The sequence below is a fragment of the Choristoneura fumiferana genome, chromosome Z (assembly GCF_025370935.1).
Source record: "Choristoneura fumiferana chromosome Z, NRCan_CFum_1, whole genome shotgun sequence".
In the NCBI taxonomy this organism is placed as follows: Eukaryota; Metazoa; Arthropoda; class Insecta; order Lepidoptera; family Tortricidae; genus Choristoneura; species Choristoneura fumiferana.
Window position 1 is genome coordinate 20271521 of NC_133472.1, and position 12739 is coordinate 20284259.

Below are 12739 nucleotides of genomic sequence, written 5' to 3' on the forward strand. Positions count from 1 at the left end.
TAAAACATATTTATATACAAGCATTTATTTATAATTAAACACAAATCTGGCAAACATTCAATAATGCAATCATAGCACTATAATATTTTATATAATTTATTACAAACATGTTTACTATTAGAATTTGAAAAGATAACTCGAATGAAAAATATTTTCTTTGCAATGCTTGTAGGCCATATTAACGTCTCGTGCTTTTATAAATTACTAGTTTTAGGCCATTTGCAATACATTGACGCCTTGATTTATTTTTAAACAGCTAAGCAATTGTGATGGAAAATATCAGTGGAGTGTAAAATTTTTGCACAATCAATTTAAAGTATGACATTCGGATGAGTGGCAGCGGCAGCGGAGGCGGCGGCGGCGGACGCGGGCTGTGGCGCCGCCGGCGCGCGAGTCCGCTCCGGACCACGATCTCATCGACATCATCCGGAAGTTTCAATCGCTTCGTATGTATGTATTGACAAAAAAATATTAAAAATAATACCAATCAATAATTAACTTGTACATTTTTTTTATTGTCAACATTTACTGTAAAAACTAAGTAATCATATTTAATAATAATGTATATTCACTGGGTGTTTTATGTTTTGGGATTTATTTCGGAGCTCTGGCTAATACTTGGCATTCCTTTAGAGCACATATTAAATAGTAGCATAATGCGAACCATGGATGCAACGTATTGAGCTGACGGAAACAGAGGACTGACGCGAACGTCGTACAGCGTCTCCATCGCACGTGTAAATTGAATTGCATCGAATATTCTTCCTTTCGGCAGGAAATATTAATTCATGTTTTAATTTGTGTGTACTAAACTTCAGCTTTTTGCTATGAGAACTCAACAATCTCATTTCTTAGTTTTGGCACCACGCGATATTCGTTGGCCTTTTCAATATCACATATAAGAAAAGAAAATTGTGCAGTTATAATAAGAAGAAACGCATTACTACATCTACTAGTAATACCTAACTATAGTGTTATATCAATATATATAAAAGTGAACAAGAGGCACTCTATAGGTTTACATACGCAGGTTAAAATAAGCGTAGTTTGTGAACATCAAACGTGAAGTAGACTTGAATACTGGACACTATTTTACAATTACTAACACCAGCGAACAAAGATTACACCATCTTTATAAATACTGAATAGAATCGTTTTCGCGCCACCTAATTACAAATCAAAATAAAAGAACCCGAAGTAGACCTACGTAAAATTACATTAAATGTTAACTATATTATCTCATATGGTATCGTCTTCCACAACATTGTAATTATTCCCGAAGTTGAAAAATATACCTAGGCGTTTGTGCGCCTTCCGCCAGTTCCTCAAGCGGCCCCCTGCGCTGCGGCCCTAAGGCTGGAAACAGTGCTCGACCGACGGTCAGCGTAGCTATATCTATGCAAGTCCATGAATGCGCATACAGCTACGCTGACGGTACGCGCATGATTTGGTGCGCGCGTGCGGTCATTCGAGCCGTCGGTCCGGCTCGTCGGTCGCGCGGCATCGGTCGACCGACGAGCTATGGTATGGATGCGTTCAGTGTTTCGCTGACGGAGCGACCGACCTGTGAACTGTACACACGCGTCGCAGTTCGCCGTCAGCGTAGCACTGAATAAATTTTCGCAACCGACGGTCTGCGCTGACGGTCAGGACTTACGGTCAGGACGTACCGTCGGTCGAGCATTGTTTCCAGCCTATGGCCCGGGCCGCCCGTGCCCGCGCCCGCCACACGGACGCGCGCCGAGCGAGTCTCGACACCGTATATATACACACAACTACATGCACAAGTAATGCATTGTTTGAGGAACGGCAACTTGGCCAAGTAAATACAAAAAAAAACTACTAGCCGAACAACAACAAGTTCCTAGAGTAAAGATTAACATCCATACCTTATTTACATTAAAGAACTGTAATTTTAATCAAAATCTATACTGCCGTTTTCGCAATATTTCATTCATTAGAGTTAAGATTGACCATATTGCACTAGTAAATTTTATCTTAAATCCTGACCGAATTGTAAAGATTCACCTAATAAAATGTTTATTTACCAATATTCGAAAGCTGAACTGCTGGGCACTACTTACACAATCCCTACGCTAGACGTATCGACGTAGATACTTATTAGTATGCTCTAACACATCCAATATCCTATGCACTGTACACCTGGCGCTGACGCATCACCGCCGTTTACCTTGCTCGGTACAAGTAAACCTCAATGTATCCGAATTTCTTTGATAAGGGTGGAACTCCGCATCTTACAAGCAACGTTTTTAAATTTATAAACTATAATATATTTATAATCTTTTTCTAAATTTATTCATGTGATTCCGTGCATTATAAATCCAACAGATTTAACTTTACAGGCATAATTTATTAATTTTGCTTCAGTGTTCATTTACATTCATCGAACCATACAAGACGTACAACTTTCTAATATTGGTCCGCTACAGAGTTGTGAAATGATCTAGCTTATACTTATCTTATTCACTAAGCCTAGATAAAACCTAAAAATATTACTATGCCTTGCGTGATATGTATTGCAATTATAGAGGCGCATTAAAGCTGAAAACTTTATTTTTCATTTTTTCTAAATGTTTCTAAACATCGCATAACACCTATGCCTCCACTGATACATACAATCTGAGTTTATACAACACGAAATCATATAATTCTCCGTTTAAGTAGACTCGGACTAATCGAAACAAACCTCTTTACATGGTACCGAGTTATTTTTATTTGTCTATAGCCCACAGTATTATGAAATGTATTTACGTGACTCTACACTGATACGATATGTAGTTAAAGACTTACACCTATGACGAAATTACGACTAGATAGGTACGTAACTCTATAATTAATTATTAACAAGTGATATGTTGATGGAGACATCACTCCTCTTATAATAATTTATAATATTAATCCATAAATAGTATGTTTACGTGACTACTGACATTTACCGTTACAACATAATAGCCAAAGTAATTATAAAAAAATTGAATGGACAGCGCAACCCAACACCTCAGATGGGTTAGAAGGAAAGATTGCTTGGTTTTTCAGAGTAATACACATTACTTACATTACAAAAATAAATTTTATCAGAAAATATTTATGGTGTTAAAGGTGTCGGCTCTATTATCGCCGCGACGCAGCACCCGCGTTCACTTTTATACCTTATGTTACGAACAATGTTGGGCAGTATTTTTGACAACCTGTCAAATTTATCAAGTAAGAGCATTATATTTAAATTTATAATATACATATATAAAAAGAAATCTTGGCTGGCGGGGTGACCAATCAACGCCTTTAGCCCAAATCTTTGGACCCAGGGAGCTAATTTTTTGCATAGAGATTTCCCTTATAAGTAGTAGTCTTCTTGTTAAATTTAAGAGCTACGCTCTTGTTGGTGAAGTAACCGCCACTCCGCACGGTCTTCGGCCAGCTGTTTGGCTGCCTGATGCGACACGACACCCACTTTCTCCTTCACCTGGTCTAAAGAGGTCAATCTTGGCCGTCCTCTGCCTCGTTTCCCTTCTACTTTTCTTTTTAGCAAGTTTAAAAAAATATGTCATGTCGTATCAAGTGTCACATCACATTTAAACTTTGACCGTGGCAAAAACCGCTTCGTTAGTTTTCCTTTCTTTCCAGCTAATTCTTTCAATCCTCCTCCAACACCACATCTCAAATGTTTTTATAAGACAAGGATACATTTTGTGATGGATGAAGCGGCAGATGGCAGCCTGTTCGTGATATACCTTACGTATAATAATGTCTTTTTGGAATAGAAAGAGCTCTATAACGTTGTTTTCATAATTTAGAGATGATTTGAAATTATTTTTAATCTTAACTCATTACAATGACGAATACTATGTTAGTTGACACAATACTTATCTATATATAGGTGGTCCGATAGTCGTGAATTTTAAAATTCTCGTATCTATTGGAAGTCTCGTTAATAGGCATGCTTTCAAAACTTTTGTAAAATTAGCCCCCAGGCCGAATTAGGTAATTTTTTTGGGAAGAGACCGCTGACTGAAGTCGGACTGGCAGCAGCACATAAAATTCCAGAAGTCTGAAGTAAAGAGTATCCTTAACCATTTATTCTCATTTATGAAACATAGACAATAGTTCTAAAATGTAAAGAATGACCTCCTCCCCCTGGGTTAACATAAACAGACATGTCGTTTGCAGCTAATAGCCACTTTGACAATAACCTTCCTCAACTATAGAGACACCCGCACTACGACTAAACTTGCCCCAAGGCATATTGCCAGACATAGATGTCAGAAAATTCAACAAACTTATTGAAGTAACAACAAGCGTGACAGTGTACTGGTCGAGGCATCTACAGACCTCACAACCGATGCATGTAAGGTTAGTTAACATATTTAAAATATATTTCTTAATCGTAGGTACTTGTTGATCAACATTATCTAATTCATTGTAAATTAAGTCCTAAAGGTAAAAAAACTGTAGGCACTGTGTGTATCAATCCGAGTACGCCGCCAGCTCAAGTCCCAAATGTAATATTTTTTGTATCAAACTAATTTAAATAAAATTAAAATTATACATATGTAAGTATCCAAGAAAACTAAATGCGTAGGAGTGTGTAGTTACATAGAAAGATTATGAAATCGCACTTGCAGGTATACATTATCATATATAATCGCACAATCGCAATAAGCAACGTTAACATTTCGATCAATCGCACTACACGCAACTATTCCACTTATTTCGTAGCGTTCGTATTTTTTTCAGTCGTAACCCACAGCATTAATGCTCAAATGCTTTTTTTCACTTCAACTGTTTCCCATTTCTGTCGCTTCATTATTGACGACATAAAACTCTGGCTAACAGGTTGACTTATGTAGGAAAGATTCCTCGACGTTATTTATGTCGTCAATAATAAAAAACAAGCTTAATTATGTATTTAGATTAGCAAAACAGAAATTCCAAAGAATTGAATCAACAATGAGTATCGCTTGCAATTGAAAAGATTGCTTTTTTGCTTTAAAAACGATAGTAATTTAAAAAAGTATTTAGAATCTTAGAATAAATTTGCCCAACACTGCTTTGAATAACATTTTATGAACGTAGTAGTTAATAACAAAATCAAAGCAAACATAGCATTCAATGTGAACGTGAATGCTCTAGTCAATCATCACAAACATCAATTTAAAATATCTAAATAATATTGGTTGTGAAAATCCAGCGACTGCGGCGACACTGAGGCCGAGGACGCTGTGAGATAGGCGGGTTGTCGACGCACTGCCCGTACAATTTCGCGGCGGTTCCGGCTTTTCTGTAATCGAAAATGGATAACAATATTATATCAACGTGTATACGTATAAAATGAGTTCTCTTTCCATTCATGATTATTAAAAGGTTGCACCCTGGGTCATGATTAAATTTGTTCGACTGTAATATCATTCGGGATTAGTAGGTAGTATGCAATATTAGTACCTCAAGCTTTTAAAATGATATACAGTGTGCTACCGGCAGCCAGGTTTTTTTAAAGGGAGGGTAAAGTTACGTATTTCTATAGCTTAACCATGACATAAATTTAATTAATAAACTATCATTTAGACTTTGTTAAATTTCTAACAACAGTATAATTGCCAGCAATGTACAGCAAAGTAAATTGAGAAGTAAGTGTAAATGACATCTGACAGATATTTTGATTATTACTTCTCAATTTACTTTGCTGTACATTGCTGGCAATTAATAATTTTGTTACAAAGTTAATAAAAAAAGAATTTTAGTTTATTAATTTAATTAATGTCATGGTTAAGTTACAGAAATACGTTACTTTAACCTCCCTTAAAAAAAGCCTGGCTGCCGGTAACACACCGTATAAACATAAAAATTACTGCCGCAAATTTAAAAGACAATTATCAAATAATTTATTGAATCAGACGTTACTTTGCGGAAGTCCATATCTATGAACTAAAATAATTTCTTTGCTCACCCGCGACCTTACAAGGCCTTAAGGTCGCGGGTGAGCAAAGAAATTATTTTAGTTCATTGATATGGTCCTCCTGAGAAAATTGGGATTATCACTTTCAAATTAGAACGGCTTAGTAATTTCACTCCCTATGACATTCTTACATTAATCGTACTACACTCGTAATTAAACTAGAGTATGTTTGTTTAAAATTAATTAAAAACAACAGGTACTAGTTATACTTTTAAAAGAGGCTTCCCGTGACCAGAGTCAATACTTTGGTCAAAGCCAATAGCTGTCGCAACGAATCAGTATTGCCATTCAAGGTTTAAAATTATATTTTCTCTTTTTCATATGTACAATTTAAAAGTTCGAATAATTATTTCGTACTTTCTGTTTCATGTCCTCTTGCTTAGTGTTTCTAGCGTGGGTGGTCTTTGAAATGTTTGCTTTATGTGAAAGAGCTTACAGTGAGCCACTCCTTTCAAACATGCATCTTTGAAATAGTCTTGAGCTGTCTTGTAAGTAAAGTCACATAGGTTATTGGATTTAGTTTATTGATGTGTAACCTAACGTTTAATTCAATTAAATAAATGTACGTACTTGTAGCCGATATCAATTGGGGAAGGTACTTTTGCCAGAAAGCACACTGTTTGACGCGAAGGCCGTGACCCACCGCGCTGGAGTTGACAGCTAGCGACAGATATTCCCTGCCTAGTGCGGTGTGGACCGGCCAGTGTACCTTAGTCATTTCGCCATTCGGACTCAGGGATGGATTTCTGAAATATAACAAAGCGAAGATTTGTTGGTTTCTATATTTTAAGTCAAGTTAATTAATGTATGTACAATCGACCGATCATCCTACATGCCTTTTTCTCAGTCGCATTCAGTGTGTGTTAAGATATTTCTGAACGATCGTCTGTATTCAACAAGATAACAAATCAGCTGGGAGTGCAAACTGCTAAAACATAGATTTAAAAAAAGAAAAGAATTTAAATAAATAAAAAAAATAACAGATTATTATGAACAAGTCCTCACACTAAGTATTTTTTAAATTAAACTATTACACGTACCCAGTTTTAGCAAAGTTGGCCCAATATCTCATCATACGTTTGCTGAATTCCACCTCTTCAGGAGAATAATTTTTTCCAGGATTTAAAGGTTCCCCAAAGACATAATTTATTTCATCGGCATGCATGACTCCGGTCCACGATGGCCATGGGTTGTTCTTACTGCGATGCTTATAATAATATGTATACACATTATTGCCAGTTTCTGCATAACGATGGGCTAATTCATTCACACCACATGTGAAATGATAATCACCGACCATTTTGTCCAAGGCATTGCGATTTTTTATGGGATCATCGGGGTTCAACCAATCAGTGTACTCGAAGACTATTGCTTGTCGAGCAACATCGTTAACATAAGGATTTAATTCTCTTACAGCCTGTAAATACTGTTCCCTAGAAATACCAACATTTTCTTCCTTGGGGAATAATTCTGTTAAATAATACAGAATAAAATAATATCCTTCTTCAGTATTTGATCCCAATAAAAGATTAGTTTTTTTGAAGTTTTGGTGAGCTAAAGAACGTATTGGCATTTCATCTAAAAATGATCCATCTATGATGGGAACAAACGGAAATTCGCAAATACCTAATGTTCCCCATTCGTTATTTACTAATTCATCTGCATTTTTCTTCCGCAGGCACTCAATCATGGGTCCCATGTCTGTTCTTGAGTGAGGACAATGTACAGCTTCTGCTAAACGAATGCCTCGTAAAATACTCTCCTCTCTTGAGATTATAGCCCACGGCGCAGTAGCTGTTCCAGATTGCATTATTGCTTGAGAAAATAGATTTCGTGATAGGGGAGACAATAAATGTAGCGATACAGATACTGCTCCGGCTGATTCTCCAAATAATGTGACATTGTGAGGATTCCCACCGAAATAAGCTATATTGTCCTTAACCCATTGCAATGCCATAATTTGATCGAAAAGACCAGAATTTCCAGGTACATCTGCTGTATCAAAAAATAGAAATCCCAGTGAAGCTACACGATATTGCATGGAAACATAGACAACCTTTTCTTCTGATACGAGAATTTTAGGATCGTACACATCTAACGTAGCAGTTCCAGAATAAAATCCACCGCCAAAGACCCAAAGCATGACAGCTGCATTTTTCGGTCTAGGCCTTGGCGTGACTATATTTATATAAAGACAGTCCTCTTGCATATCCGTATTAGGATTCCACATCATAGCACCAGGAAAATCTCCAAATACGGTATCTATAATTTGAACGCATGAATGTGGCAGTGTTGTAGCGTTAAGGATTTCATCTCCCCAACTTTCAACCGGTCTGGGGTGTCGGAATCTCAGGTCGCCAAGAGGTTTTTGTGCATAAGGAATACCAAACCATGCATCAACTTTTTTTCCTGTTGCAGCTGTAAGGGTAATGCCCCTTACCCTACCTTTTCGTGTACGAACTACAAGCGGATCATCTACTTCAGGCCCCAATTGAGGTTGATCGGCCAGTAGAACTTCTTCATCTCGCTCATGGTTGGAGTAGTATTTTTCTTCCCGTACAGATGAAATTTCGTCATTTTCTAGATTAGCACGTTTGGAAGAGGTTTCGTGTTCATCAATACGGGGTAAGATTGTGTCTAATTCAGGATTATAGCGTACAGCTTCGCCATGACCTCTGTACGGTTGGGGAGGCGCAGGCGCCGGAAAGTGCAGAGGATGCTCTGGCGCATGATGCCGCGCGCGGTGCTCATGCGGGCTGGCCAACGCATGCGCAGCGAGCGCTGCTAGCGCTGCTAACACCACGCGCATACCGTCGTTACGCCAGCTCCAATCACCACCTGAAAATAAATAAAGAGATTGCTTTAATACAAATAAAACGGATTGAGGAAGCCACAAAAAATGACAATAACAAATTTGAAAATAATATATTCTCTTCTTGGTTGGCTTTCCTAGTATGTTTGCGCCAAAACAATTTATCGGATTGGATTTGAAAATTGGCGAATAAAAGTACCTACTAATACTAAGGTGTTAAATTGGGCGTGTTAAAGAAACACAACGCAATACTAAAATCGTTACGTAAACAGATTGATGTAATTTATTGAATCAGGCGTTATACTTCAATTACCTAAAACAATTACTTTGCTTACCCGCGACCTTATGATAACTACGTTTATGCAACAAATGTGTGTTCATGCAACTCCTCCACCTCCACAATGTTTCTTACTACCTACCTTCCTCTTACTCGTACCTACACAAATCACACAAATCCAAATATCACCACCACCACCACCACACTACACTGACGCATTTCAAACGCAACTAGAGTTCATCCTCAGAGCAACACCATGCTACCAGATGTTACACTCAAATACACATTTAACAAAAGCATTGCATGAACACACATTTGTTACATAATCGTAGCTCCCGTAAGGTCGCGGATGAGCAAAGTAATTATGTTTAGTTAATTAAAGGATAGGGCATGGATCCGGATCGCTGGGTCAAGGTAATCACCGATTGGGTTCCAAGCGACGGGCACCGGAGCAGAGGCAGACCTAGGGAGAGATAGCGGGACGACTTGGACCGATTCCAGTCAACCGAGTGGACTAAGACGAGTGGAATAAGAAAGGGAGGCTTTTGCCCTGCAGTGGGACACATTAAAAGCTAGTTAAAAAAAAATAAAGGATATAAATAACGTTGCATTTTATTGATTTTTAGATACAGATACTACGACCTACACAATACAGATCGAATGTAGAGGTAATGTACGAACTATTAGATTCCCAACTCATAGTCAGAGATTTAAATCTATGCATTAGGAAGATTTAAAAGAAAAACTGAGTCACGATGGCAGTTGACTCTAACATTCGCACTTTGTAAATTAATATATCGCCAACGGATCACTTAATCGAAAACACCTCTCAATGTTTTTCAAGACCTATTCAATGATATCCTACCCCACTTGACGAGCATAGCGTGTTGTACACCCCTTAGTATTTTAAATTTCTTTTAGTGGATGTACTTTTTTTTCGTATGTTTTTGTGTCTGTCAGCCAGTCTATTCTTTTGTGCTTGTGTCAGAATGAAAAGTTATAGTACATTGTGTCTAAAGGGCGGTAGATAAGGAATTACGAACGAGAGTCTAAAGAACACAACACACATGAACATGTGACGGCTCAGATACAATATCCCCCCAGCTAAGATAGCCCCGGGTCACCTTACCTAGTTTTATCTGCCAAGTTTTCCAGCAAAATGTCGAAACAGAACCGAAGTAAGCTTGCCAAATTGTTGCAACGATTGTTGCAAATCCCAAAAGTGGAGCAAATTCCGATCGCCTGCTGGAGGGACGCTGAGATCCTGAAGCATCTAAATGCTTGCATATTCAGTAAAGTGGAACAAAAGACGTCGAAACAAGGAAGGGTTTCTAACTGAGACGCCCGACCCATAACACCATTGTTTAGGTATATTTAAAAAAAGTTTTCGGCGAAAAAAAGAAACAAATATTGAGATTGTATCAGGAAATACAAATTCTGAAAAAAAAACTTTACATATGTGGTTTAAATTTTATCATAGGCACAGTTAAAAAAACAATGTAGTTGGCTATGCCATTTATGTTTAATTGTTATTACCTATAATTCATTAATATTAATATCCTCCTGCCGCCTACAGTCCTATACAATGTGCTAGAAAATCAGATGCGGATATTTTGAGGACCGATTATTTGCATCGTTGTTAATTAGTTTCAATTAAATAAATAAAATAAAAATGTTAATACAAGGATGATTATTTTTGGATGGTATGGTATTTTTGTATGAAACAAAAAAATAATTTATGTGTATAATTGATTCTTAGGTTATTAATTACATAGGTACCCTGAAAATATCCGCACCTAATTTTCTAGCACCATGGGACTCATTGTAATGTGAAATCGAACTCTTTCACTTATGAAAAAGAACGACGAACGAAGGACGAAGACGAACTTTGTACGATGGTAACATTTTTGTTTTTTGAACGTGAAACTTTATGTTACTTATAACATAAAGTTTCACGTTCATAAAACAAAAATTTTACCATCGTACAAAGTTCGTACACAAACTCTCTATCTTAACCTGAACGTATTTATGTTCTGGCAACACATTCCTCCTTTTCCATCCCAGTGCCTGTGCACCGAAATTTGAATCATGAAACAAACAACCTAGAGAGTGACGTTATATTTTTTTTTATTAGCCTATTTTTGTGTCCCACTGCTGGGCAAAGGCCTCTCCTCTCTTGCTCCACTCCTGCCTATCAAAGGCGAGCTCCCGCCATCCCACATTATAGGCATCTAAGTCGTCCATCCATCTCCTCTTCGGTCTGCCTCTATTACGGTATCCGTCACTAGAGACCCATATTTAATTATTAAAACGCAATTATTAACTCGGACTTTTTCATTCTACTCAAATATTGTAAAAACGAGTTAATTAAGCTAATTTATTGAATCAGGCATCACATAACGGAGGTCCATAATATCAATGAACTACAAACCACTACTTTGCTCGTACGCAACATTATGATAGCTATGTCTATGCATTTATATTAGTCGTGAATGAATAAAGAAATTGTTTGTCGTTCTAATTAAGTTGTGAAGTATTGGTGAAATAATTTCTATCATTTAAAGGAAATGTGTTGTGTCGGTTCCGAACACCCACAAAAAAAAACAATTCCTATAGCGAGAAGTAGAGACAAGCATCACATGTTGGTGTGCGTACAAACGTATGCACTGCCCCTCAATAGTTTTTAATAAAAGTATCATCCGGAACCCTACCCACGCGAGTTCGGTGTTCTCCGTTTTTTTTTATATTATTTCCTTCTGTCACTTCTGTGATGCCTTACTTAGATTGATTACTGTATGCTCAAGTGATTTAAATAATCTTCACTTGTCTCCCTTACTAAAGCGCGCTAGTTTTAAAATTCAAAACAGTTGTGAGAGTCACGATAGATACCGGAGTTCGCGTGCGCGAAGGTTACAAGTCGGTGCAGATATGGCAGCCATTTGCATTTCAAAGGTAGACGTTGAATGGCAGCAATGCGACATTGGAGCTTCTAACCTTATCTGCATCAATAGAATATGGATTCCGATAAGGAAATGAAAATATGCACACTGCGTATTTTATGCGCAGATGACGCGCAAGCTGCGCATTAACGCACTACAAAAGGGATTTAGTTAGTTACATTTGTATTTACTACGAGGGTCGGTTGCACTGAAGTTTCGGGAATAGAAAAAAATATATATGAAGAGTAAGACGTACCTATTAACAGTTAAGTTTTTTTTTAATATAATGAGCGGCAAAAAATCTGGCCCTCAAATGCATGTAGAAAAAGGTAATTTTGTATGGAGAGTGGGCCAAATTTTGTGCCGCTGTGTATATTATCGGATTGACGTATACGCTGAAACCAATTCTTGAACTTTGAAAGTATTTCCTTCTCCTTCCGGCGACTGAAATCGTAAACAGCATATTTTTTCTTTATTTTCGGGAAAGTGTTGAAATCGTTTTGGAGTTTTGACAAGGACGGCGAAAGGCCCACTAATTCGCTTATCAATGGTACTTTTTATTCTTTGTGGCGGCTGTCGTTGTCGTGGTGAAGAATGATGCGTCAGTTGTATTTTTATTTGTCTGTGTACCATTCTGCAATCCTCAAGTGAAATAGTCCATCATGGCTGGCCTTTGAACAAAAATACCCACCATCTTTTTTCCGTGCTTCGATAATGAACAACCTTGGTCGGCTTCA

The 12739-nt window shown here is 37.5% G+C and overlaps 1 protein-coding gene across 3 annotated transcripts in view; it reads right to left on the reverse strand.

Annotated features, from left to right (window-relative positions):
• Nucleotides 1–12739, reverse strand: part of LOC141431071 (acetylcholinesterase-like) — a 79670-nt gene continuing 66931 nt past the window's right edge. For all 3 annotated transcript variants that reach the window (XM_074092072.1, XM_074092051.1, XM_074092061.1), the window contains 3 exons: nucleotides 7015–8812; nucleotides 6545–6720; nucleotides 1–5299 (listed from right to left, as the gene is read on the reverse strand). In XM_074092072.1, the coding sequence (XP_073948173.1) occupies nucleotides 5148–5299; nucleotides 6545–6720; nucleotides 7015–8783 (2097 nt within the window). In that variant the 5' untranslated portion in view covers nucleotides 8784–8812 and the 3' untranslated portion in view covers nucleotides 1–5147. The remainder of the gene's footprint in view (nucleotides 5300–6544; nucleotides 6721–7014; nucleotides 8813–12739) is intronic.